The 21,813-nt window shown below is 40.8% G+C and overlaps 2 protein-coding genes across 8 annotated transcripts in view; one reads left to right on the plus strand and one right to left on the minus strand.

Moving 5' to 3' along the window:
• The first annotated feature begins 358 nt into the window (after positions 1–358).
• LOC147309090 (uncharacterized) lies at positions 359–10,036 on the plus strand. Of its 3 annotated transcripts, none has more exons than XM_086273621.1 (14): positions 359–534; positions 957–1,073; positions 2,594–2,707; positions 3,221–3,289; positions 3,402–3,464; positions 5,019–5,144; positions 5,248–5,472; positions 5,628–5,702; positions 5,787–5,873; positions 6,707–6,846; positions 7,440–7,599; positions 7,930–8,010; positions 8,133–8,261; positions 8,949–10,036. In XM_086273621.1, exons 1-14 carry the CDS (start codon positions 462–464, stop codon positions 9,137–9,139), a joined length of 1,650 nt encoding a protein of 549 aa, XP_086129747.1. In that variant the 5' UTR covers positions 359–461; the 3' UTR covers positions 9,140–10,036. The 3 variants fall into 3 exon arrangements, with proteins under 3 accessions (XP_086129747.1, XP_086129746.1, XP_086129748.1); XM_086273620.1 differs by having other exon boundaries at positions 360–534; positions 5,613–5,702; XM_086273622.1 differs by having other exon boundaries at positions 360–534; positions 5,631–5,702.
• The window catches only part of LOC147309091 (nucleoprotein TPR-like), a 33,436-nt gene continuing 21,252 nt past the window's right edge, over positions 9,630–21,813 (minus strand). Inside the window, exons 30-55 of one of the 5 annotated variants that reach the window (XM_086273619.1) lie at positions 21,574–21,704; positions 21,143–21,353; positions 20,908–21,057; positions 20,476–20,568; positions 20,219–20,323; positions 19,816–20,028; positions 19,443–19,481; positions 18,513–18,707; positions 18,229–18,340; positions 17,923–18,116; positions 17,174–17,244; positions 16,788–16,987; positions 16,437–16,643; positions 16,181–16,305; positions 15,787–15,858; positions 15,001–15,216; positions 14,725–14,926; positions 13,432–13,628; positions 12,974–13,045; positions 12,799–12,890; positions 11,445–11,557; positions 11,252–11,350; positions 11,008–11,119; positions 10,724–10,821; positions 10,139–10,240; positions 9,630–9,915 (exon numbers count right to left, since the gene is read on the minus strand). In XM_086273619.1, coding sequence (XP_086129745.1) covers positions 9,860–9,915; positions 10,139–10,240; positions 10,724–10,821; positions 11,008–11,119; positions 11,252–11,350; positions 11,445–11,557; positions 12,799–12,890; positions 12,974–13,045; positions 13,432–13,628; positions 14,725–14,926; positions 15,001–15,216; positions 15,787–15,858; positions 16,181–16,305; positions 16,437–16,643; positions 16,788–16,987; positions 17,174–17,244; positions 17,923–18,116; positions 18,229–18,340; positions 18,513–18,707; positions 19,443–19,481; positions 19,816–20,028; positions 20,219–20,323; positions 20,476–20,568; positions 20,908–21,057; positions 21,143–21,353; positions 21,574–21,704 — 3,477 coding nt within the window. In that variant the 3' untranslated portion in view covers positions 9,630–9,859. Of the gene's footprint in view, positions 9,916–10,138; positions 10,241–10,723; positions 10,822–11,007; positions 11,150–11,251; positions 11,351–11,444; positions 11,558–12,798; positions 12,891–12,973; positions 13,046–13,431; positions 13,629–14,724; positions 14,927–15,000; positions 15,217–15,786; positions 15,859–16,180; positions 16,306–16,436; positions 16,644–16,787; positions 16,988–17,173; positions 17,245–17,922; positions 18,117–18,228; positions 18,341–18,512; positions 18,708–19,442; positions 19,482–19,815; positions 20,029–20,218; positions 20,324–20,475; positions 20,569–20,907; positions 21,058–21,142; positions 21,354–21,573; positions 21,705–21,813 lie in introns of all 5 variants that reach the window. The other 4 variants (XM_086273617.1, XM_086273616.1, XM_086273615.1 and 1 more) reach the window with 4 other exon arrangements.

Raw genomic sequence — 21,813 nt, forward strand, 5'->3', positions numbered from 1 at the left:
GGTAGGAGTGGTATCACACAGAAGCAAATGTCTGTACAAATACTTGTAGTAAACATAGCTTCTGATTTAGTGCTCCTTTTTACTTTCAAAGTGCTTTACGGCACATTTGATCTCAAATACGTAAATATTATTTATGTTACTGGAGTAATTAATCTAATTACTTTTTACTTTAAGTCTTGAAAGACGTCACTCTGTGTAGGAGTTGATTTACTGACAGTGTAGGAAGTTTAAATGCATGTTGGCAGTTTTTAATTAGTCTGTGGGTGTACTGCCAGTGTGTGTTTGTGTGTGCTGCTAATTAAAAGTGTCCTGTTCGTGTGTGCTTTTGTCTCATATATAAGACCAACAGACAGCAGATGACAGACAGAGTAGAAGAGGCGAGGTGACACACTGAGGAGGTAACTAACTACTGATTATCTCACTTAGATCTGATCTGATATTGCTCACGGATAAAGGTGAAGATGGTGATGATGATTATATCACTGGGGCTTCTCTTTGTTGGACTTGGTATGACATCAGCTGCTGCTGGCCCAGGTATACATCAACATTTACATTTAATCTGTTTTTCTACAATATCGTGCTGTGATGTCTAAAAGATGTCTAAAATTTTTATTTATTGTCGGAGAATGCACTTACTAAAACAGTTAACATCCTCAGATCTCTAGTTATGTACCTAGCATGCCATGTTTATCTGTCTACAGTTTTCTAGCTATGTACCTAAAATACCAAATCACTCCACTGGCAATTCCTTGGATGCATCCTTTTTGATCTTCTAATATCCAGTAATGCATTTGTCCTGTTTTGCGCTGTATCATTTTGCATTTTACAAAGAGAAATCTTAAATAATGTCTCTACTATGCATAATATAAAAATGCTAATAAAGAATACTGAACCCAATAACTATAAAATAGATAGAAATTAAATTATGACTCAAGTCACATTTCTTCTGTCTTCAGGCAGCTGTGTGGGTCGATGCGGTGAGGTTTTCAACAGAGGCTGGCAGTGTAAGTGTGACTTCAGCTGCCTGCAACATAATGAGTGCTGCCAGGACTTTGAGGCTACATGCACCATCGGTGAGACAGATACAATAACAGCCTAAAAAAACAAAGCTTAAAAACATACAAGTCTACACATTTTACACCTCTTCTTTTTGTAGACGAGTATTAAGATACAACACAGATGAATAAAAACAGAAAAACTACTCGATGTGGAAGCAGTGAATCTATTATTGCTGTTTTCTCCAAAAGTTGAATCTGGACGTAGTGTTTTGTAGGAGAAACGTTTCGTCACTCATCCAAGTGACTTCTTCAGTCTCAGCTGACTGCAGGTTTCCCCAAATCTTATAAACAGTAAATTTGCATAGTGACTGAAACCAGCCCACTGAAGGAACAATGGACTGGGAGGTCAGTTACTTAATCATAATTGTGCAAATTCTCATGACCACTGACCAAAACCCACTGATCAAAGACCACTGATCAATGGCCATGAGCACCATTCACAGAGAGTTGGGGAATGGCTGCAATCACAGCATTGTAAGATGGCGAAAGATGTACCCTTATTGTTGTTGTGTTAGATTACTTACTTATCTTTAAGTTATCTGTTTCTGTAAGCTGTTTTGATTTTCTTTTTTTTTCTTTTTTTGTGTTTGCTTTTCAGTGTTTAAAAGTTTTTTTCTCCATTTTAAAATATGATCATGTTTCTTCCTGAAGCCCACAAACGCTTCAAGCTTGTTTTGGGCTCTGTGGATCTTTTGTTTTTCCTGTTATGTTTCTTCTGTTTGCTGTATTAATTACTACAGAACACAACTATTTGTTTGGGTTTGTTTTATTTTGCGATATGTCCTCCTCTTTCTGTTTGTTTAGTAGCTATTTTCATGGAAACATAATGTTTCTAATTGTTTTGTTCTAGAGCTTTCTTCTGTTACACTTTACATTTTGGTTTGTTATTTGTGTTAAATTTTATAGCTGTTTAGAGGTTTCTTTCCAAAGAACTGTTCTTTTCACCTAGTTGCTTCAACTTTGATGATTTCTTTTGTCCCTCTATATATACTTATCAATATTTTTAAGCTAATTGTTTCTTTGATATGGTGTTTAGTTGGACAACAAGTCCAACACTGGCACCAGCCAAATACAAAATATAGTTATCTGTTATACTGGCAGTTTATTTATTCATTTTTAAACCAAAAGAATAATATAATGAAAAGCTATGCTGCATTTTGCTGTAACGTAACGGGCACTAAGCATCTGTCCTGCTGCTATGTTTGACCTAAATGCACAAACAGTGATGGATTTTTTGTGTGCAGTGTTCTATTATATATTACTCCCTTATTATCGAAGTGAAACGTTCTTAAAAGAATGAGTGACAGAAAATAGGATATTTTATGTGACTTCAAACGGTTGAAAAGTTTACTGGTTGGAAGACAAGTGCACGATTGTCTGAAAGTAAAACACGAGATGCTAATTTTTCAGTGGTGTGTCTTTTTCTTATCTTATTAAATCCCATGGCAGATAGAATATCACGGCTTTAAATTTCAAGCCAGTCGAAGCAATGTGCTGTCCTGTGATGACATGCTCCTCTCTGTCTGTGTTTTCAGCACAGTCATGTCAGGGTCGCTGTGGTGAGGTCTTCCGACGTGGTAAGCTGTGCGAATGTGATCCACTGTGTGTCCTCCACAACACCTGTTGCCATGACTACAAATTGAACTGCAGTAAGTATCCACAGTCACGGCTGCAACTGCATAGACTGTCCCATTTCCCAACTCATCTGAACTTGTAGGCCTTTAAGGACAAATGTTATTTCACATGCGATTTGAGCAGATGCTGCATCCTAGATGCATGAAAGAGCGTTTCCGCAGGTCCTTCCTCCCTGCAGCTGTCAGACTGCACAATCAAAACCGCTCCCAACAATCATAGATGTTCACATCTGCGCTGTAACTGCAATAATTTAATCAACCGATTCGCACTACAACCTGTGTTTGCCTCTTATCTGTAGTTAATTTTATTTAATTTAATAACGGTACAGTACTCTGTTTATAGTAACCATTGTCCTTAATGTAAATATGTAAGAAAGAAAAATTGTGTATGTTTCTGTTCTGTGTACTGTTTGTTTGTAATGTGTCTTTCTGGCTGCTGTTAAAACCAAATTTCCCTTTGTGGGACAAAGAAAGGATTATTCTATTCTATTCTAATTTCTAGTTTTTCATTTTTCTCTGTGTTGACAGACGCCACAGTGCCACTCTCACCAGAGTCATATCGCGGCAGGTTCCAGTCTCTAAGGGCCACAGCTTCAGGTATGCCTGTAGTCAGTTACTACAGACATCAATACAAGAATGTTCCTAATGCTTTCATTACAGTTCCTGGTATCTTATTTTAAGCCTTTCTGCTCTGTTTTATCAACCTCAGGAAAGCGGAAATCCCAGAGGAACAGGAAATCCTCCAATAGTGAGAGTGAGGAATATTTCACAGGTGAATGCAGTTCAAATTAGAGATGGACCGATCCGATATTACGTATCGGTATCGGTCCGATACTGACCTAAATTACTGGATCGGATATCGGAGAAAAATAAAAAATGTAATCCGATCCATTAAATATCACGAAAGCAGCTCACAAAACTTGCAACACGCCGTAACTCACCTCAGAACATTAGCACGTCGGAGCAGTATGCATCACGTGATAGAGCGGCTGTGGCATGCGGGACCTGTCGGTGGTCTGGATAGCATTTGGAGCTTCGCTAGCAACCCGGCATTTCATCTCCGACAAAGTTATCCCGAGAGAAGTAAAGCAAGTGTGTAAGTCCATCTCTGAATGTTTGTAAAGCATTCCTGCGTTAAGCTTAACAAGCGACTGCCTCTCCTGCTGCTACTTCAATCATGAAACTGCTTAACGATCAGCTGATCGGCTTTTCTGTCGCGAGTCCGTGTCTCTAGTTTGCTTTTGGCCCACTTTGCACCAGAAAGAGGAAACCAGCGGCTGAACAACAGCAGCACGTTTAAGCTTGATCAGCTGTTGTTAGAATGTATTTAATATTACTTTCTACTCGAGGATCTTTTTCTACGTAGCTGACGGCTGGTAACTGTGCAGGGGCGGATCTAGCAAAGTTTAGCCAGGGGGGCCGATAGGGCATTAACAGGGAAAAGGGGCACAAAGACATACTTTTCTTTCTTATTCTCATTTAAAATGTCTAGCTTTTAATAAATAATTATCTGACACCCAAAGTTTTAATTTGATGTAAAATGAATAGAAGTCAATTACTGTATATAGTAACTATTAAGTCTAATATATATACCCTAGTAAGCTATAGTACTTTTTCCTTTGGGAAGGTACCATCTGTGCAGTCTGCAATTTTGTTGAAGAAAGATGTTGAATCTATTTAATATTTCTTGAAAAATAATTGATTTCTGTGCATTTTTTTTCACACTGCATCAAATTAAGGTTGATTACGTCGATTAAGCATCATGAGGTGGCGCGTGAGGGGTGGTTCCCTATTTTTTATTTATTTATTTTTGTTGTTGCTGGGAGTTGGAACCCTATTAGTTAGGTTGCTTAATATTTATGCTAAGTACTCTTTAAAATACCAGAATAGGGAGGATGGTGTAGGTTTAAGTTTATTAGATTGATCAGTATTGCTGAACTATGAAATATTTTTTTTTTGCATACAGGTATAACAGAATAGCTTTAGTGTAGTTGTTGTTTTAAACTTGAGTATGAACTTATACAAAATGCAGCAAGATATTTAAAAAACAGTTTTGTTGATTAAAAAACACTATATCGGATTCATATCGGTATCGGCAGATATCCAAATTTATGATATCGGTATCGGTATCGGACATAAAAAAGTGGTATCGTGCCATCTCTAGTTCAAATATTACTGAATATTTGCCAGTACTGAATCTGGGAACAGCCCTTACTCTGTCCAAAACTGACAAAGCACAAGCAATGCTAAATCCTTCCATCATTAGCTTCCTTTAAAAGAGTAACAAAAATGAATAATAATGCTGCATTACCGTTGTTGTATGTAGGAAGAGGCCGCTGCCCAGAGCACCTTGGGGCTCAGTGTCAGGGTTCTTCAGGCCTCCTCAACTCACTGACTGTTGGCTTATCTGACTCCACCCCTTCTGCTGTATCAGCCAATCAGCTACAACATGGTTTGGACTACTTTCTTTCTTTCGTAACTTAGTTTTCTTAAATGAGCAAAATGCAGGTTTGATTAATGGTCATTAAAGGTAATGTCTCTCATTCTTCCTGTAGGTGTGAGTAGCATGCCTGTTGGCCTGCTGCCTGTGATAGTCCCTTCCTCTCACAGCAGAGCTCCATACTCACCAGCACCAGGCTCATCTCTGCCCATCAATAATGCTCCGTCTCTGGGCATTGGTGCTCCAGTGAGCCCCCTGGCTCATGGAGCTGTTGGCAGTAAACTGGATGCCCAGCTTGTGTTATCCCCTGGGGGAGCTGCTTCATCTATGCTTAGTCAAGGTTTATTTAACAGAAATTATTTCATAATTGTAGATGAACCAAGATTTTTGCAACTTGTTTTAGGTTCATTAAAACAAGTTGTTCAAAAACAATTCCCAACATACTACAGTACACAGCAATGCCGTTCTTTGTGCTCATAGGCCTTGGTGTTCCAGCAGGTTCCAGACCCAGCACTCTTCAAGATGTATTACAGGGCTTGGGGCATGGAGGATCTGAAGGACCAGGAACAGGTAAGCAGCTGAAGGTGCCCTGTGGTTGTGGGTGTGTTTAATAAGCTTCTTCTAAATTACATAAAAATGTATGTGTGCGTGCAGGGGTCTTTGCTGATGTCGACCTATGCAGCCATTCTCCCATCAATGGACTGACAGCGCTCATTAACGGGACCATTCTGGTATTTAAAGGTGAGTGCTGTGACTGTCAAATTATGGCTAGGCGTGAGGGGGTTAGGGTTAATATGCTCTGTAGCTGTGCTGGGCAAACTATATCCTCTGCCAATATATGCTGTGAAGTTTAGTGACTGCAGGTTGTTGCAAGCATGCAACAGTTTTTTCATTTGGATTAATGTTAGCATATTAGCTATAGACTGTCCATGTATATATCATACATTATGATGTTATCAATTCATTTATAGGTTCTGCATTTTGAAGCATCAACATTAGCATTTTTAGCCATGTTGCTCTTTGGAGCAAGAAATGACCGTTCTTAGAAGAGAAGGCAGAGTGTTTGCAAGTTGGTTAGCAGGCTAAATCAAATAACTGTGTGTGTGTGTACAGTTATACATCTGTGTTTGTGTGAGTTAATTAGTGCCAAGTAACAGACTGATAACATATCTATACTATTTTCTGAGAAATTCAATTTAACTTTCTCCAAAAGGCACAAACACAGCAAACAGCAGCCTAGTAGACAGGTAGTGACTACAGCTGACTATGTTGACACAGCTATCAATCAAAGCAGCCACACCTCCAACTTTAACTCTTAGCAAAATCCAGATTCTTAAACAAACAAATAAAAAGATGTACTAGGTTGTACACCTGCTTTGTAATGCTTTAAAGTTTGGTGTTTTAATACAAAGTGATTGAGCAGAGTGATTTACTTTGAGAGTTGGTCTCAAGTGGCCCGAATTTTATTTATTTTGATAATTACAGGTTGGCACTTGGACAGTGATATTATGTAATGTGATTTACAGGTTATGTGATATGCCTGATATGTGTATGTATGTTTGTGTGTGTTGCAGGCGAGTTATTCTGGTCCGTTGATCCCATCAGCCGCTCTGTGGGTCAGCCACAAAGTATCACAGACACTTTGGGCATCTCATCTCCCATCGACACCATCTTCACACGTGCCAACTGCCAAGGAAACACCTACATTATCAAGGTATAGATATCACTAGAATCCGTCACAGTATCACAACTAAAGCTGCCCTTGTATGTCACCTTTTCTTTCTTTTCTTTTTGTGTCTGCTAAATGTCTAAAGTGCGTGTTGTGATACCACAGCGTCAGCAACAGCACTGAGAACACAGCATAGTCATCAAACAACAAAGCATTGATCATTGTGTGCACAACATGAAATGAGGAGGCCGAGTGCAAGTGGGTTGCAAAGCAGCTTGTATAGGCACACTAACTTTGAGCAGACTAAAACTGCTTAATCAAAGCACTCCATACGAGATTAGATGTGTAGAATATCAGCTGAGCCAGACCACCTTTGTGGATAATCTATAAGCATCATCCTGGACGCTTTCATTAAAGTTTTGAGGTTTAAAAGTCAGAATCTGACGTTTTAAACTAAATACAACAGTTGCTTACCACATTGAAAGGGGATAGTTTTCAGTACTGGATTACTGTACCATGACCTTTTACAGCAACTAGCTATATGAATACAACAAGGGGGAATCATTGTGGAAGAGCAGTCCTAGAAGCACCCTCTGTGCTGATGGATGTTGGATGTATTAATCACTCTTTGTCTCCAGGGGGACCAGTACTGGCGTTTAGATGGGAACATGGTGATGGAGCCGGGTTACCCCAAACCTCTGGTCTCAGAATTCCCTGGTTTGACAGGACACATCAGTGCTGCACTGGCAGTGCCGGCCACCAGGAGCAAACCAGAAACTGTGTACTTCTTTAAGAATGGTGAGGAACAAAGACAGACCCAAAATAACTCCACTGTCATGGTGCCAATGCTAGTGCCCAATTTAACAGTTTTCACACACTATAAGTGCCACCCCCCACATACCACAAAATTGATGGTCCCCAGAGATGAAGCCAGTGACATCATTGGTTATGGCAGGGGCTACAGTAACAGTGTCATTATTTTATTTTATTTATTTATGGCAGATTCAACCTTGCACTTAGATTAAATATAAACACAATTAAAAAGTATATAAAAGCCTATATAAAACTGAACAAAACATACAGGTAGAATGAATCAATAGTAATGATATCTCTGTATTTGTCCACTAGGAGAAATTTTGCAGAGCTTCACATTCCCACCAGACAGCATTCCTTCCTGCAGCAAGAAACCAAGAAATTCCATGAATACTGGTTTGTAGCTCAACAAATTATTTAAATTCTGTTCCTTTTAGCTTTAAAGAGCTGGTAACCATATTGGACTAAGTGGTCCTGTGCTTTTTAATACCATGCTATTTTTTATTTCTGACATTCAGGAGTTCTTCTGGGTGGAGAGATCAACATCAAAGTGTCTCTGAAGGGATTTCCCACCCCCATCACCTCGGCTCTGTCCATGACCAGCCCTCAGGGGAGCGGCAGATACCATCACTACGTCTTCTCTGGACGTAAGAACAATCAGAGCATTTTGTTTATACACATTAAGTTTTAATAGCGGTAGAGATTACACATCGTCTCATCTTTGTTGGTTCAGTCCATAGCCTGTATATAAAAGGTGTACCTGGCCACCACGAAATCATCCAGTGAATAAGATGTAGTGCTAACAACATGCCAAAAGTTTGGGGGACCATTATTTCTCCTTGTGTGAATCTTTTCTAAAACACGGTTTGTCCTTCCCCTCCTTAAAAGCAGGACATTACAACTGTGTCCACTGTGAATGACCACTATTGATCAGAGGTGGCCTACTACACCAGCTATCAACTACCTGCAGTCTTAAGATCCCTACCCAGACATTTTAAGCCTTACTTACACTCCACCACATGGAACCTTAATGATGGCAGGATAAGGTCTCAAAAAGAACCTTGGCATCTTAATGGACTTTCAATGAATTCATTTATAGTTTTGTAGCCACAGTTTTATCTTTAGGCAAAAAGACCCGGTTGTTGTTAAAACAAAAATGTAACTAGAGCAACAGCCTTGGAGGAACATCACCATGACACTGTGATAAGCAGTATAAGTTCATATGTTAATTTTGTATTCATTGTCTCCTCTACTGCCCTAATGTAGGCAGATATAGCCATAAATACTGCATCAGCAAAGTAACTAAACTCACACCTGTTCTGTCATCTCTGCAGCTCTCTTCTTCAGCATCCAGATTTCGGGTGACCTGCCAGTGCTGACCAAGCCTGATCCATCTGCATCCTTTGCACCTTTGCCCATCCTCAGCCAAACTACTGTGGCAACCAGTTCTGCAAACATGGCTGGCCAGAACACGGTCCTTCCCCAGCCAGCCAACTCTATCAGAGTTTGGCTGCGCTGTCCTTAGGAAAGTCCTGCAGGAGACCTGTTGTGTTTTCTTTGTTAACGCGCAAAAAAAAGGCTCATAATAAATAAGTCTGCTGCTGATTTTCCTCATACATTAATATGACATTTATAATATCTGGAAGGGTCAAATAAATACCATCACAAAAGTCTACACATGTTAACCATATGAGCACAACACCACATATTCTATGGTGGGTTTAAGTTATTCTACCCATCATGAACTGCAACATAACCTTTAAGGATTATCTAAAGCCAGCCCACAGTTTGAGGAAAAAGAAGTTAATTCACAGCTATTTTCATTAAAAGTGGATTCCAGTGATTGTCGACACTGATACAAAACAAAAGCAAAACACGTGGAGCAATTTTATTATTTGATCAATTCAAAAGAAATATTTCTGGCATTGTTTAGATAATTGATCTTCGTGTCCTCCACTACATCCTTCCAAAATATTCTTCATTTTATAAATAAAAAGCATCCCATGACACTGCTGCTCCTCATATTTCCACTTTATTATTAAAACACATGTATAAACAACCAAAGATCAGAGGACAAAAAAAGAAATAAACTAACAAAATAACAGAATCAGAAGTCACACACCTGTCAGATCTCTCCAGTAATAGTCAGATTTTACGTGGACCTAAAATGTATTGACATTAAATTTGTTGCCTTGTTTATGTTTTACTGAATAAGATGATTAAGTCTTCACTGGTGATATCTTCATTAAGAGATTCCTCCTCTTCCCAGAGATCCTCCCCTCCCTTCTCGAGAGAACGTTCCTGAAATATTAGCGAAAGACGACAAAAAAAAAAATGTGTGAGATACCATATTGTCACTCTTCTTGTTCCCTGAGTGTAATGCTGCTTAATGCACTTCAATAAACTGCTTTATCATTTAAAACTACAGGACTTGAGTCAGTTCTGTGAGTGTACACTATATTCTCACAGGCAGAGGTTAACAACCATCCCAGAAGGATAGTCCTTTAAAGCTTTGACACCTTACCTCTGCGGCTGATTAGTCTCACTCCTCGAGGTCCTGTGCTTGACAGGCTGCTCACCAGAGGCTGACTGGCCACTGTGTGACGCTGCGTCATATTGCTTGTGTCTGTAATCAAAGAAGGGAAATAAAAAACATCACACAAGAGTTTGTGCACATATGAAAGCTTTAGCTGACGAGTGCTTTTCAACGTCTTTCATTAGCAAAATAATGGAATTCCCTTTCAGACTAATGAGCTAATATATTAAACATTTAATTAAATTGACAGGAGAAAAAAAAAAGGACTGCTAATAAGTGTTGTTGGGGTTTAAAGGTTCTATAAGTCTGCACCATGGATTATATATGGACTAAGCATGGAAACAGACACAATGCACTGGGCTGAAAAATGAAGGCAGCGCAAACTCAAAAAACTGCAGTTCCTCTGATTCGCTTTCGAAGCTTCAGGCTGGTCCTCATAGATTCCCAATGTTCAAATGTCCAATTTTACAGCATTAAAAGTACATTAATTGAGGACAGTTTTCACCTTTATAACAACTTTGCACAGGATATGGTTGCTTTGACATCTATCAGTCAGTAAACAGAATACATTACCAGGGTCTTGGCTGGTAGATGGCAGTGACGCATCATCGCTTTGCTGTCCTGCTGATTCCATGTCTGTCTGACTCTCCAGGGTAGACTCAATTCCAGGGCTGGAAACACATCCACAATCAGAGAAAACTTCCAGCGGTGTCAGGTTTAAAATAAAAGTCAACATTTCTCTCACAAATCTATTTTAACACCATGTGAGAAGCTTCTTTTTTAGATTTTTATGAGTCCAAAAAAATAATTTGACAGTAAATCCTACATAAATGAAAACTGAAAACTTAAAAGCTCACCCCTCCACTTCCTGCTCCATGAACACCTCATCTCCATCATCTGTAGCAGCAGCCATTCCAGTAGAGGCAGTTACCATGGGAACTGACTGGGACGCCATGTTGTCACTGCTGTCTGAGGGCAGGGATTCAGTGAAGACTGTCACTGATGAAACAGAGACACAGGGAATACTGAGCTTTTGAGCCCAAGAGCTGGACAGCGCCGACTGAGGAAATCTCGTCTTCGGGGTTTGTGCGTTTTTCTCACCTGGTGCAGCCACTTGTAAAGGTGTGGTGGGGACACTCCTTCCTCCTCCATCTTCATCATGAGCAGCCAGAAACAGAGGAGATTCATACATACCGAGACCTACATACAGATTTAGTTTGACACAAAAAAATGAATGTTTTAACTCGAGTATCAGACTGCATGCACAAGTTACAATTAAGCATTTGTGCAGTACCTCCTTGAGAAGCCAGCTGTCCCAGGTCAGAGTGTGAGGCTGAAGTCTGTGGCAGCAGATCTTCAGGGGGTCCAAACCTGAATCTGGTGGACAGACCTGCTACCTGAGGTGAGCTGGAGATCAAAAACATCTGCTTAAACACGTGTTAAAATGCATCTTTTCAGCAGCCCACATTTGTAGTCTCCTTTGCCTTCTCTGCATGTTTCACTCAAGAACACGTTTCATCTGCAGCTTCCTTCTAGAATTAGTTGCTGCAATTAGAGAAAGAAAAAAAATCCCCTACAAAAGTGCTAAAATTGGCCACTTGAATGCTTTTCTAAAAGGAAATCACTTCTCTCTGCCATTTTAAACTAGTTTTGTACCAGGTTGCAGTTTTCCCCTCTAAAAGGTTAAATTGCTTTTAACTTATTTACCTGGTTGCTGGAAATACGGACACTGTAACTGACAGGTTTCTCTACACAGGGAGCAGCAGACCACTGTCTGTTCTGTCTCCATGAAAATCTCACCTCAAAAATCCCTGAGTTAATAAATCTATAATGAGTCTGAGATCTTATGATACCACTATGTCTAGAAACAGTCCAGTTAAGACACAAAATAACGGGGTGAAGGAAAGTTAAAGTGAAGCAGTGGAGTAAAGTATGGGAATCTTTAGTGCGTGATGGACTATCACACTGACTCATACCTTAAAAACAGTAGATTGTGTGAAGTTGGTCTTTTGCCCTAAACTAGATTATTCTTTATTTTGCTTTCAGAAAACATAGGGATCCTAATATTGTGTCCATTGAATTAAAATATGAGGCCTAATCAACAGGTTCTGGGAACCAGCCTTGAATCAATTTATATTTGTCCCATCTCCTCTCAAAGATCAACTTATTGACCAAACTCTAGACCACTTCTGACTCTATAAAGTAGTCCCTTTATGACTTGCACTTTGAGCTTCTCTGTCACAGTAGAGTATCATCCAGAGCTCAACTGAAATATTTTGAAATAGTTTCCTTACTTTAACATCTTGAGGCATCGGAGGCCGAACAACCTGAGCTTATTGTGTTCCAGCCCACAGTGCATTGAAAGCAATGAGAGTTTCTTCCATACAAACACAAAAGTCACCTTTCAACCACTATATTCACTAGATTTGCCTCTCTGAAACTTAATCCTCTTTAAAATAAATAAATAAATAAATAAATAAAGTTCCAGGATAATATACAGAATCTTATACAGCGATCTACAAACATCAGCCATGATGGAAGACATTATGAGCCAGGTGTGTGTGTGTGTGTGTGTGTGTGTGTGTGTGTGTGTGTGTGTGTGTGTGTGTGTGTGTGTGTGTGTGTGTCTGTCTCTCTCTCTCTCTTACTGTATAGCCTCAGCAAAACCATCAGTACGATGTGGAACAACCAGAGTGGGAGTACTGGGAACCATTCTGTCATCATCATCAAAGAAAGGCTGCTGACAACACACAGGCACATTTAGGCTAGCTGATCCACAGAAACTGAATAATATGGTCAAAGTTCACAACACACATCTCTTACCATACTGCCTATTCCAGGAGTCAGCTGAGGTCCACGTCCTGACGATGGTCTGCGCAGCTGAGAGGCCTGTCTCTGATTCACACACAGACACCATTACTGTCAGAGTGCTGCTTTCTTCTCCTCTTATATTTCCATGTAATGATTTTACCATTCACTATTGATCGGTATTATTAATCAGTCTTTGCTGATTGGCATTGTGATTTCAGGTGGCTTTATATAACACTAAATAACTGGACAGTATATGTATTAATTTGACTTACTTAAAACTCCCAGATGAATCTAAACAAAACGCTTTTGGCATCTTTCTACTAAACTCTTAATTAAACTGCATCACTCATTTAGCCGATGTGGATAACAAACCTGCCTCCTGTTCATGATAAGTAAGCTCACTCCAAATCCAAAACATATATTTTGAATGGAACAACAATAAAAAAAAGAAATGTCTGTTAGGTTATCACCTGTGTTTGTGGGGGACCCAGCTCAGGAGCAGGAGGCTGGATGTAGAGGCGAGGTGGGAGTGGGTGTGGGGGCCTTCGTGTGTGTGGCATCCGGGGTGTGAGGGAGGATGAGGAAGGTGAGGGGGCAGAGGTTGGAGGAAGGTGTAAAGGGTCTCTAGGGTGGTCGGACTCTGATGGGGCATCACCGCTGCCTTCACCTGGAAGAGATGAGTGTGTCAGGTTGCGATTTTGAGAGAAGCATGCATGAAATGAGATGTCTGTGAAGGTTCTCAGTCATCCAGGTCATCGTAGTCAAAGGAGCTTGCAAAGAAAAGCGTCTGGACTTCTTTAAGTTGCTTGAAGACGTTTCACCTCTCATCCGAGAAGCTTCTTCAGTTCTAAGGTCAAATGGTGGAGAGTCCCAGATATAAACCTAGTGGGAGAAACCCCCCACAGAGGGACAAAAGGACCCCCTGATGATCCTCTAATCGCCTGAGCCAAGGTGTGAAACTGGGTGTGGGTCCCAATCAGCCAGAGTTTCGGGTGTGTTCATTGTGAAACCTGGCCCCACCTTATCATGCGAATTCCTGAGGTCAGATGGCCCAGGATGTGAGTGGGCATTAAGGCGTCTGGGGAGGGAACTCAAAACTGGATTATAGATGGCAGAGAGTTGGTGTCGTAAACCCCCGTCTCTGTTCAAAGATGGTCGCTCACAGTGGACATAGATGGCTTCTTTCACTCCTCTTTCAAACCATCTGTCCTCTCTGTCCAAAATGTGAACATTGGCATCCTCGAAAGAGAGTCCTTTATCCTTAAGATGCAGATGGACTGCTGAGTCTTGTCCTGTGGAGGTGGCTCTTCTGTGTTGTGCCATGCGCTTGTGAAGTGGCTGTTTGGTCTCTCCAATGTAGATCTATAATCTATAATCCATCTATAATCCAGTTTTGAGTTCCCTCCCCAGACACCTTAATGCCCACTCACATCCTGGGCCATCTGATCTCAGGAATTCGCATGATAAGGTGGGGCCAGGTTTCACAATGAACTCACCCGAAACTCTGGCTGATTGGGACCCACACCCAGTTTCACACCTTGGCTCAGGCGATTAGAGGATCATCAGGGGGTCCTTTTGTCCCTCTGTGGGGGGTTACTCCCACTAGGTTTATATCTGGGACTCTCCACCATTTGACCTTAGAACTGAAGAAGCTTCTCGGATGAGAGGTGAAACGTCTTCAAGTAACTTAAAGAAGTCCAGACGCTTTTCTTTGCAAGCTCCTTTGACCATGAAATGAGATGTAAGCTGGCCTTGGTGCTCACCACTGGCTGTTGGCTCACTGGGGTGCTGTGAGCCTGAGGGTGCTCCACACACACTCTCCTCAGTGTTAGTGCCTTCTGTCAGTTCCTCCCGCCTCTGCTCTTCGGCCTCTCCGCTGTCCTCGTTACTTTCCTCTCCCGCTCTCATTCCGCTGTCAGCAGCATCATTGTCATCTTCATCATCATCATCCTCATCCTCTTTATACTAACAGACAAAGTTAGAAATTAACACCTGCCATTAGATTAAAACTCAAAAATGGTAGTGAAAAGCAGCAGCACCTCATCATCTTCTTCTTCCTCCTCTTCCTCCTCCTCCTTCTCCTCTCCATCTTTACTCTCGCGGCTCTCGCTGTCGGTGTCGATCACAATCACATCTCGGATGATGGCAGAGCCCTGGGAGGACATCAGGTCAGTGGGAACGGACTGGGACACGCCCTCTTCCTCACTTTCCTTGTCGTCCCCCGATAAGACTGGGAAGCTCTGTTCTGGGAGCTCCTACATCCCAAACATAAAAATCAGGTCTTATCACACACCTTTGCAGGCCTGTTTGTGTTCATATGCAAACAATCTGACAAGACATTTCAGTTGTGTGAGCCTTTTTATTTTTTAATGTGCGCTTTATATTCCAACATCATAGCATCATGCAAGTGTTTAAGGTAAATATCCTCTGCATACCCGATTTTGAACAAGATGTGCAGAATAGATGTAAATCACACCCACTGCATGTTACAACTTACACAAGACAGCTTTTAGTCACCCATTTCAGAAATACGGTTTATAATTGTGAATTGTTCACCATGCTGTACATCTGAAATCTTAAATGTAACTTGGCAGTGGAAAGATGAACCAAAGGCCTGAATACTGTGTTTCTGAAGAAACTATCCAGAGGCAGCCTTTTCATTGGCTAGAGCTGGAAAATCAGGTAAAGTAGCTGCTTTCAAAAGCATCTCTGCATTTAGAAATCAGCAGAGATAACTAGCTATCAGCTAACGACTAACTTTAAGTTCTATGGTCATATGACAACCAACATTTACTTGAACCAGAAGAGTTGACTTGACAACAGACCTGATTATCATCTGGTGAATCCTGCCGTTCTTCATCTCTGAGCTCTCCTTCCATCTCCTCATCACCTTCCACCTGAAACACACCAAGGGCCATAGTTTGACTTACATTTATTAAACACACACAGACAACAAAACAACTGATAATGTCGTGCCAAGCTTTTGAGGTTTTGACACAACAGATTAAAATGGCTCCTACTGCAGATATCGAATAGGAAGCTCTGGACTTTTCTTCGTGACATCAGTTAAAATTCCCAGACTTTCATCAGTTTGCAAAACTCAAGTGGCCTGGAACAGGTCTGTCTTTAATCAGCATTCACACAACATAAGATACCCTAGAACTAACAGTTTAAGAATGACAGCACTTCTATTTCTAGTTTCTGGGTTTTTGTGTTTACCTGCATTGCTGCTGTTGCTTTGAGGCGTAGCTTTTTGGTGGTTGGAGGTGTGTGTGAGCTCTCGGGTCTGCTTTCTTCTTCCTCCTCATCATCATCATCATCATCTCTGCTTCGCTTTGAAGATGCTTTAGTGGCATCACAAAAACACACCAGGACCTCAGTTAAGAATCTGACCATCAACATTTTCAGTACTATATTTAGTTTTTTTTACTGTTGAGGTGTTTTGTGAGTAAAGTTTCAGGCTTCTCTTTCTGACCTGTTACACTCAGAGAGGAGGGGGATGAGGATGTAGATGGCCGCTCTGCCTCCACGCTGGGCCCTGCATCCTGACTGGCTGCCTGCTGCTGAGTGGGCTGAACAAACGCTGTGGCCTGAGTGCTGCTTGGCTGAGATATGGAGGTGGGTGCATTCACCATACTGGAGCTGGTAGAGTGCACAGAGGCTGATGTATTCATCAGCACTGCTAGGAGAAACACATTTCACTTTGACATATACTGACACATACTGCTTCAAAATCTCAAAGCGCATCTCCAACAGAGATCTACTTTTATTTCAGTTGTCTTCTTCTAGAAGAAAATTGTTGAATGGATGGCATTCTTGTTCTTACCCTCTTGGCTTTCAGTCTGTGTGGTCGGCATTACTGTGGCCATAGGTGTTGGGACAGGGACAGTTGCCAGGGTAACCAAAGGACGGATGCTGGCTCGAGGCGTGGCCTTGCTGCCAGGAGAGGGACTTGGCTTGTTGCTAGGAGATGGAGTACTTGGGGTGGGTCGGATGTTGGCAGTTGGAGGCTCAGACAGAGTGGAACTGATGGAGAAAAGCGATTTGTTGTGTCTGTTCTACATTTAGAAAAGCTCTCTTTCAGGCTTTGAGAGTTCATACTGGCGTCTTTGTAATGTGGTTTTTAAGTTCATCAAACTACAGCCTCATTACGTCCACTGACTTGACATTGTATGAAACGTTTACAATCATTCAGAGCAATTTATAGTTTACCTTCCTCTGTCTTGTGCAGGACTCTTCAACGATATCTGTCTCTGGTCTGCAGACCTCGTCTGATCACCCATCTAAGGACAAACAGGTGTGTTCTTGATCATTACCACAATCACATGATGGAAATAAATTTAGCAAAGCCAAAGCAAACTAATTACAGGAAAAAATGCGGGGTTTTTTTTACTGTTGCAATTTAGACAAAAAATTATTCAATTCCTCGGGGGAAAAAAAAACAAAACACTTTCTCAAAGTTGTAAAATATTGTTTCCAGAGTATTTTTAAAACGATATTTTGAGAAATTTGCAAATACTTAAAGCATACAATTTGTAATTTTAAAAATATAACCATTTGTAAAATATCTGTATTGTTAAAACCTCAATTTTAAGACAAACAAGGTTTCACATTTGAATTTTGGAACATTTTGAAAAATAAAATATTTAAATATTCATAGAAATACTATTGTAATAACACAAAATGATGGGTTATGTTATCCATAATAAAGGCTCTATTTCTGGTGTTGGTCTAGCACAGTCAGTCACACTTTGCTTCTGTAATATTTTCATCTTAGCTTGTAAAGAAGGTTTTCTTATACCACTTTGGCTTTCTTCTTAATTTTGCGACATACAAACATGCATGCACATTAAAATAACAAATCTGAGTTTTAGCATACCTTTAGACAATTATAACAAGAAAAGGGTGAGTTTTTTCAAAACATGCTCTATGTAATGTGTGCCTTCAAGTCCATCCTGTACCTTAGCTCCACTCTGGTCCTGTGTTTCTTCTCTGGTGTCAGAGTGCGTTTGTGTCTCTCTCCGTTCCCTAAGCTCTCTGTCCAGCCGAAGAAGTCGTCCTTCATACTGAGATTTGAGGGCATTCATTCTCACCTCCAGCTCCTCTTTACTCTGCTTCAGTTCTTCTACCTCCTGACTGAGCTGCTCTTTAGCACCTGAAGGTAAAGGAAGCAAGTCACAAATTTTAGTCACGCTAAGCATATTTGCTTGTTTGTTTGGTGATATTTGTCAGCAGATTTTCATATTATAGTGTTTTTCTGAGCTCACTGTTTAGCTGGTTGATTTTGGTCTTGGCTCCCAGGAAGGCCTTCTTAGTTTTTTCCTCTTTGTCGGCCATCTGCTGTTTGAGCTGCTCCTCTCTGATTTTGCTCTCGGATAGCTAGCGAAAACATTCATAAAAAAAAAAAAAAAACTGCTTTCACAACATCTAATTTTAATTTAGTGCGTAAAATTCAACATAAGAGACTGTGCTTGCATTAAACGATTATGGAGGGAAATCGAACGACAGTTGGACTTGAATGTAGTTTGGAGTATGTAGGATTCTCAGATACCTCCTGTCTGAGTTTTGCAAGCTCCTCTTGTTGTGCCTGGTTTGCCTCAGCAGCTGCGGCAGCATCACTTGAGTGGACAGACTGGGAACTCTGGTTTTGGCTGGCCTGTGCGGTTCGGCTTGCTTCATTAGCTTGTTTGGCTTCAGTTAGCTGCTCCTTCAGATGTTTTATGTCTGCTTCACGCTCAACAACCGTCTGAAGGGGAGGTAAACGTGCCAAAAAGATTAAAATACCATTTTATGCAAGACATTTAAATTGCCTAAATCTTTTTCTCCAAATTTCACTGAGAAAAAAGTATTATGTTAAATAACATTTTAAAGGAAAGAAGAGGACATTAATTAACAACTCATAGTTCCTAATATAGTCTTCTTCCTCAAATTGACTACTTGCTTGGTTAGTGTTTAGACGATTACAGTAAAAAAGCAAAAAACAAACAAACTGTTCGAGTATTCAGTGTCATCACTTTGCCACTTGGGGAAAAAAGACTGCTCATGGCAAAGGTTTCCCTTCAGGTCTGTCTGGTAGAAAGGCCTTTTTAAAATAACATTGTGAAGTCTACTTTAACACAAACTAGAACCTTTTCTCACAAATAACCAAGTAGTTGTTGTAACCAAACTCTGACTGACAGTTGTTAAGTGTAAACCAAATAATCCTGTATTTACTATTGGTTTCAACTACAGTCAAAGTCAAAGTCTGGTTTTTATGTTTGTTGCTCTACCCTTTTTGGCCACACCAACACAACCTTCACTCACTACTTTAACAATTTGTCAGATTCAGTCTTCCTGCAACTTGATCTGTTTAGCACAAACGGAAAACCACGTTGTTTTTGATTGAAGACGATCACATAACAGAGGTAAAAATACAAGGGGATATGACTGGCATTACTAATCCACTGAAAATTGATTGAATGATGTTGATCTCTTTCCTAACCTTCTGCAAGCTCTCCAACTGGCCTTGAAGCTCAGTCACCTGTTAGGAGGTAAGCACAGATACAGAAACTACTTGTTAGTTTACTGCAAATATGACAAAAATACTACATACTGTTAAAAGAAGAAGGCTCATCACCAAGCTGTCAGACTGCAGAAGTAAACTGTTGTGATGTAAACTGAGCCTTTTATCATACTAGGACAATATTTACACAAATATTACATGAAGATGTGAAATGTGCAAAGAATTTGTTTTGTCAAAAATAGTTTTGGTGCATATCAGCACCAGAAAAAAAAAAGATAACTCTTTGACATCACAGAGTTGGGGGGTCATCACATCATCACATGACCTCACATTGTTAATAATTGTTGCTCACCTTACTCTCTGCTTGGCTCAGAGCAGTCTTGAGGCTAGAGATTTCCTGGTCGTGGCTCTGTTGGCTGGTTTGGTGGGTCTGCTGAAGCTCTTTCTGACTGGTGAGGTTCTGCTGAAGGGTTTCTTTAGCCTGCTGAAGCTCCCTTTGGAGCTGCTGAATCTGGTTCTGACGGGCTTGAGCTTGAGACTGAGCTGTTTTTAACTGGTTCTGCACCTTTAAGAAAAAATGAAGCAGGTAATGTGGTTACTGTAGGCCTATTCTCAGATACTGGCTGGGATTCTTTTAGATCTGGTGATGGAGCTCATGTGCATTAACAGTCTTTAGACCAATAGTCCAAATAAATAAAAGGTCAACCACAAATCTAGCAAATAGGTAAAATCCCTGTTCCTGCAAGAATTCTCACCTGCTGGGTGTGACTCTTAGCTTGTTGAAGCTCTTTCTGATTTTGGGTTAGTTGGTTCTGATTCTGCTGCAGTTGAGTCTGGGTCTGGGACAGCTGGGACTGGAGCTGTAGGATCAAAGACATGACAGAGCCAATGGCATGATGAATCTACACGCTATCTGCTATCTGAGCTAGCAGCTATCTGAATATGGTGTTCATTTTTCCCATCTGTGAATAAAGACTTGCAGGCAGTTTCACCTAACTTTGTCAAACCGTACCTGTGTCAGCTGGTTTTGGACCTCCTGGACCTTTTCCTTGAGCTGCTGGTTTTCCTTCTGGGCTCTTTCCAGCTCCTGCAGGGACTTCTGGGCCTGGTGAAAAACTGACAATTAAACTAAAAGAAACAGAACCACTATTGCATCTCTGTGTATCTCAATACACATAAATATCACACATAATTATGTGTGATAAATAAAACTAGGAGATATTTTTTGCTCTGAATTGACTTCAATCATTAAGTATCAAAGTTATTTGGGTGGACTGCTGATTAACTGGATAGGAATTGATCTAGATGCATAGAGCAGAACTTTTTTGTTCCAAATATCTTAAATCCCTCCATGAGCCTTTTTAAATTTTTTGGTAAATATGATAAAAAATTAAGTTGGGAAAAAAAATAAAGACTTGCGCTGGTCATGTTTAACTTTGCTCACCTCCTCCTGTTTTTTCTGCACTTCTCCTTTCAGGGCACTCAGCTCCTCCTGGGTCTTGCTGAGCTGCTCCTGAGCTTTATTCAACTCCTGCTGTACCTCCTGGTTTGGAGCCACCTCGCTTCCTGCTTTAGTAGCTGTTTCACTGACCAGCTGGAAAAGACAAACATAAATCCCCATTGCAGTTGTTCTCCACGGTCAATGGGTCCAAACCGTTTCCACAAACCTATCGCCGCACCTTGTCATGCTGGGCTTTGAGCTCCTCGTACTGGGTTTTATAGCGTCGTCCAATCTTCTTCACCTGGGTTATGGTCTTGTTCTTCTCCACAATGTCATTGTTTTTTGTTTCCAGGTCTTTCTTCAGAGAGTCTCTTTCGGACGTCAGGCGGGCAACAGACTCTCTGAGGCCATGTAGCTGCGACTGAGCTGAATTTCCACTCGCACTGGATCTGATTCACACATAATCATCTGTGTAAGGTTATTTTTTTGGATGCATTGATCAATTTTCTACTGAGTTGCTGGAAATTAGGTTCCGATCACTTAGGCAGCAAAACTGCAAAAGTCTGGTACAAACCACACAAAAGAAACTAGAGTTGGGAAAGTACCGTTCAGTTCACCTTTGTGGCGTTAGTGTATTTAACAGGTGTAAGCCTGTGTGTGTTGCTCTACCTGGCCAGCTCAGCCTTCAGCTTGGCTGTCTCCTCAGCCAGCTGTGTGATGCGCTTCTGTTGAGCCTCTCTCTCCGTGGTGAGTTTCTGTCTCTCCTCAACATCACCGTCTTTCTGTTGGCTGATCAGTTGCTGTAAAAATCAAAATCACAAATCTTCCAAGTATTTTGCTTGCTGACTGAATGTATAAACTACTACACTATGGAGCCACTATGTTACAGAAATGAGAGAGAGAGAAAAA

Source organism: Aulonocara sp. 'chitande type north' Nkhata Bay, linkage group LG18 (genome assembly GCF_057382095.1).
Source record: "Aulonocara sp. 'chitande type north' Nkhata Bay isolate Kocher_YH1m ecotype deep benthic linkage group LG18, A_spYH_male_GT1.1, whole genome shotgun sequence".
Taxonomy (NCBI): Eukaryota; Metazoa; Chordata; class Actinopteri; order Cichliformes; family Cichlidae; genus Aulonocara; species Aulonocara sp. 'chitande type north' Nkhata Bay.

Bases quoted from the DNA above. Each gene is read 5' to 3' on its own strand.
- LOC147309090 (XM_086273620.1), top strand. From the start codon at position 462: ATGGTGATGATGATTATATCACTGGGGCTTCTCTTTGTTGGACTTGGT. The intron at 2,708-3,220 runs GTAAGTATCCAC...CTGTGTTGACAG, and splicing joins TGACTACAAATTGAACTGCA to ACGCCACAGTGCCACTCTCA. The intron at 5,145-5,247 runs GTTTGGACTACT...TTCTTCCTGTAG, and splicing joins AGCCAATCAGCTACAACATG to GTGTGAGTAGCATGCCTGTT.